At 30.7% G+C, this 3,792-nt stretch overlaps 1 protein-coding gene across 1 annotated transcript; it reads left to right on the forward strand.

Annotated features, from left to right (window-relative positions):
- The first annotated feature begins 1,871 nt into the window (after positions 1-1,871).
- LOC124943167 lies at positions 1,872-2,262 on the forward strand. The gene is made up of 2 exons (XM_047483717.1): positions 1,872-2,040; positions 2,117-2,262. Exons 1-2 carry the CDS (start codon positions 1,872-1,874, stop codon positions 2,260-2,262), a joined length of 315 nt encoding a protein of 104 aa, XP_047339673.1.
- The last annotated feature ends 1,530 nt before the right edge of the window (positions 2,263-3,792 follow it).

Raw genomic sequence — 3,792 nt, forward strand, 5'->3', positions numbered from 1 at the left:
TTTTATACAACATTTCAAATGGAGAATTCCAATTTAGAATTCTTGTAGGCATTCTATTTATCAAATAAGTTGCTATTAGTAAAGAGAATGACCAAAATTTTCTAGGTGTATTTGAATAAAACATCAAAGCTCTTCATGTTTTAACAAGATGTTTGTGTTTTCTTTCGACTACGTCAATTGTGGTGTGTAGTTACATGTTCTTTGGTGTATGATTCGAAGATTATGGTGTTAGATTTATTGGACTAATATATATAAATAATGTTTTTGGGCTATTGTTTATTCAGAACCCAATTGATAAAGTGATCCACTAAAGTATTTTGGTTATTGGGCTAAGTCATGTTTGGTTATTAGTATGGTACAGTTTATTATGTGTAGAAACCGGATATTTATTTAATATTTATGATGGATTAAATAATAAATAAATGACAATATAAATAGGGTTGTGGTTCCCGATTCGTTTCATTTTCTCATAACCTCCATCGTTAGAGAGAAGTAAGAGAAACGGTCTATAGAATTGGAAGATCCAACCTATGGTAACTCAAAAGCTTTGGGCAATGACATCAGGTACGCTTCCGCTTAACTTATCATATCGACTTATTAACATAGAGAATCATTAATCTTGTTTTGTCTAGTTAAACACTAATATAATGTTGAAGATTATAGATCATGACTAAAGAAAACTATTAGATAATCCAGACTAAAACAAGATAAGAATAAATATAATTAACAATTGGTATCAGAGCAAATCTCTATGTTGATCTGTTGATGTTAAGATTATGATATGAATACATTTTTGATCTGTTAATACTAAGATTGTGATATGAAGAAATCGTTGATCCGTTGATCTTAAGATTATGTTAGGAAGAAATTGTTGATTTGTTGATCTTAAGATTCTGTTATGAAGAAATGATTAATCTTTTAATATTAAGATTATGAAGAAATCACGATTTCTTTACACTGACTTTTGAGTTCCTAGTTTACTTCATTTGCTATTAATAAAATAAATAAGACTAAGTATTATTATTATTATTATGTTATTTATATATTTATTATTTAAATATATATATATATATGGAATTTAAAAAGGTTCAAACTTTTATTTATTATTTATTTTATTATAATAAATAAAGTAAACAAATAAAGATTAAAATTATTATATATTTATTGTTTAAATATATATATATGTATATATATATATATATATATAATCTGAAAAGTCATCGAATTGATAAACAACTTTAAATTTATTTTTAGAACCGTTATATATATAATATTAAGTATATATTTTATATTTACATTAAATATGTAAGTGACAGTTAATTTTTTTTTACTCATATATTTTATATCGGTTATTAAAAAATATAACATATCATTAAAGAAATTTTAATTATTTTGATGATATAAAGTTAAACCACACCAAAAGGTTATTAGAAATTAAAGAATTAAGATTATATTAAGATTGAAAGAGTTATTATTATTAGCAATTGATTGAAACAACATGTTACCAAAGCATCCTCTCTTGTGAAGATTAATTTGTTAAGAATTTTAAATGATAGTATACTTTTAATTCATGCGGATATTATATCGGCCCAAAGGAAGATCAATATTGTCGTGCCGGATTAAATATATACATGTAATGATAAATATGTGACAATTATGATATTTTTGTGAACAATAATTCGGTCCAAAGATAGATTTATTGTTTGACATGATTTTTTGTCAATATTTGATCATAACACTAAATTATCATTTACAAGTTAAGATTTACGTCAAAAGACTAACTTTTAATGTTGTGCCAGATAATTTATTTATTTTTTTGATGGACAAATCTTAATATAAATATTAATTATATTTGGATAAAATATGTGTTTATGATTTCAGTTAATGCTTCCGCTTCTTCTATATCTGCCAATGTTAATTCGATTCCTATACTGAATGGAAATAACTTTAAGTACTGGAAAGAAAATATTCTGATTATCCTCGGTTGTATGGATCTAGACCTTGCGCTTCGGATTGATCGTCCCACTATTATAGATGAGGGTACACATGATGAAAAAACGGGACCTTGAAAAGTGGGATAGATCAAATCGCATGTGTTTAATGATTATCAAGCTAGGAATTCCAAAAACATTTCGGGGTGATATCTCTGAAGTTACTGATGCTAAGGAATTCATTGAGGAAATTGAGAAACGTTTTGCAAAAACCGATAAGGCTGAAACTAGCACGCTTCTAGCGAGCTTAACCTCAATGAAATATAAATGAAAAGGAAATATAAGGGAGTACATTATGGAAATGTCTCACATTGCTTCAAAACTAAAAGCACTAAAGTTAGAGTTTTCTGATGAATTGCTCGTGCATTTAGTTTTGATCTCTCTTCCTGCACAATTTAACCAATTTAAGGTAAGTTATAACTGTCAGAAGGAGAAATGGACTCTTAATGAGCTCATTTCATATTGTGTGCAAGAGGAAGAGAGATTGAAGCAAGATCGGACTGAAAGTGCTCATCTGGCTTTGAAAAATAACTTCAGGGATCAAAGAAATAAAAGGAAGAACCCTAAAGAAGCTGCTGGTGGTCCCGCACAAAAGAAACAACAAACTAAAGAAAAAGAGGAATTTAGTTGTTTCTTTTGTCGGCAATCCACACACATGAAGAGGGACTGCACCAAATATCACGCGTGGCGTGCAAAGAAAGGTGACATTCTTACTTTAGTTTGCTCTGAGGTTAATTTAACTTCAGTACCGAGTAACACTTGGTGGGTAGATTCTGGTGCTACTACTCACATTAGTGTTTCTATGCAGGGTTGTCTGAGCTGCCGAAAGCCAAGTAATGATGAAAGATTCATATTTGTGGGCGATGACAAATCAGTTGAAGTTGAGGCTATTGGGAACTTTAGATTATTATTAAGAACTGGTTCTTATTTGGTTTTGAGAGTAATGTAATTGATGACTGTGTATACCACAAGTTCTGTGGGAGTAGACATATTTTTCTGATTTTATATGTTGATGATATATTGCTCGCTAGCAATGATACAGGCTTACTGCATGAAACTAAAAGATTACTTTCAACTAAGTTTGAAATGAAAGATCTTGGTGATGCCTCTTTTGTATTAGGAATTCAGATACATCGAGACCGTTCTCGAGGTATACTTGGATTGTCACAAAAGAGCTACATTGAGAATGTACTAAAGAGATATGGCATGCAAGAATGTAAATCAGGAATTACCCTCGTTGTTAAAGGAGACAAATTTTGTCTTCAATAATGCCCTAAGAATGATCTTAAAGTTAAAGAAATGCAGAAAATCCCTTATGCATCTGCAGTAGGGAGTTTGATGTATGCACAAGTTTGTACTCGACCAGATTTGGCATACATTGTCGGAATGTTGGGCAGATATCTGAGTAACCCTGGTATGGATCATTGGATAGCAGTCAAGCGGGCAATGCGGTATTTAAAAAGAACTGAAGACTTCATGCTCACATATAAGAAATCGGACCAACTGGAGATCGTTGGATATTCAGACTCGGATTTTACTAGATGCCAAGACAGTCGGAGATCCACTTCAGGTTATATCTTCATGCTTGCTGGAGGAGCAATCTCATGAAAGAGTGTTAAACAAACACTCATAGCTTCCTCTACTATGGCCGCTGAATTTATAGCATGTCATGAGGCATCTAATCATGGAATGTGGTTGCGGAATTTTGTCACTAGACTGAAAATTGTGGAAGGAATTGAAAGACCATTAAAGCTATTTTGTGACAATAAATCAGCAGTCATGTATTCAAACAACAATAGGA

The sequence above is a fragment of the Impatiens glandulifera genome, chromosome 6 (assembly GCF_907164915.1).
Source record: "Impatiens glandulifera chromosome 6, dImpGla2.1, whole genome shotgun sequence".
NCBI lineage: Eukaryota > Viridiplantae > Streptophyta > Magnoliopsida > Ericales > Balsaminaceae > Impatiens > Impatiens glandulifera.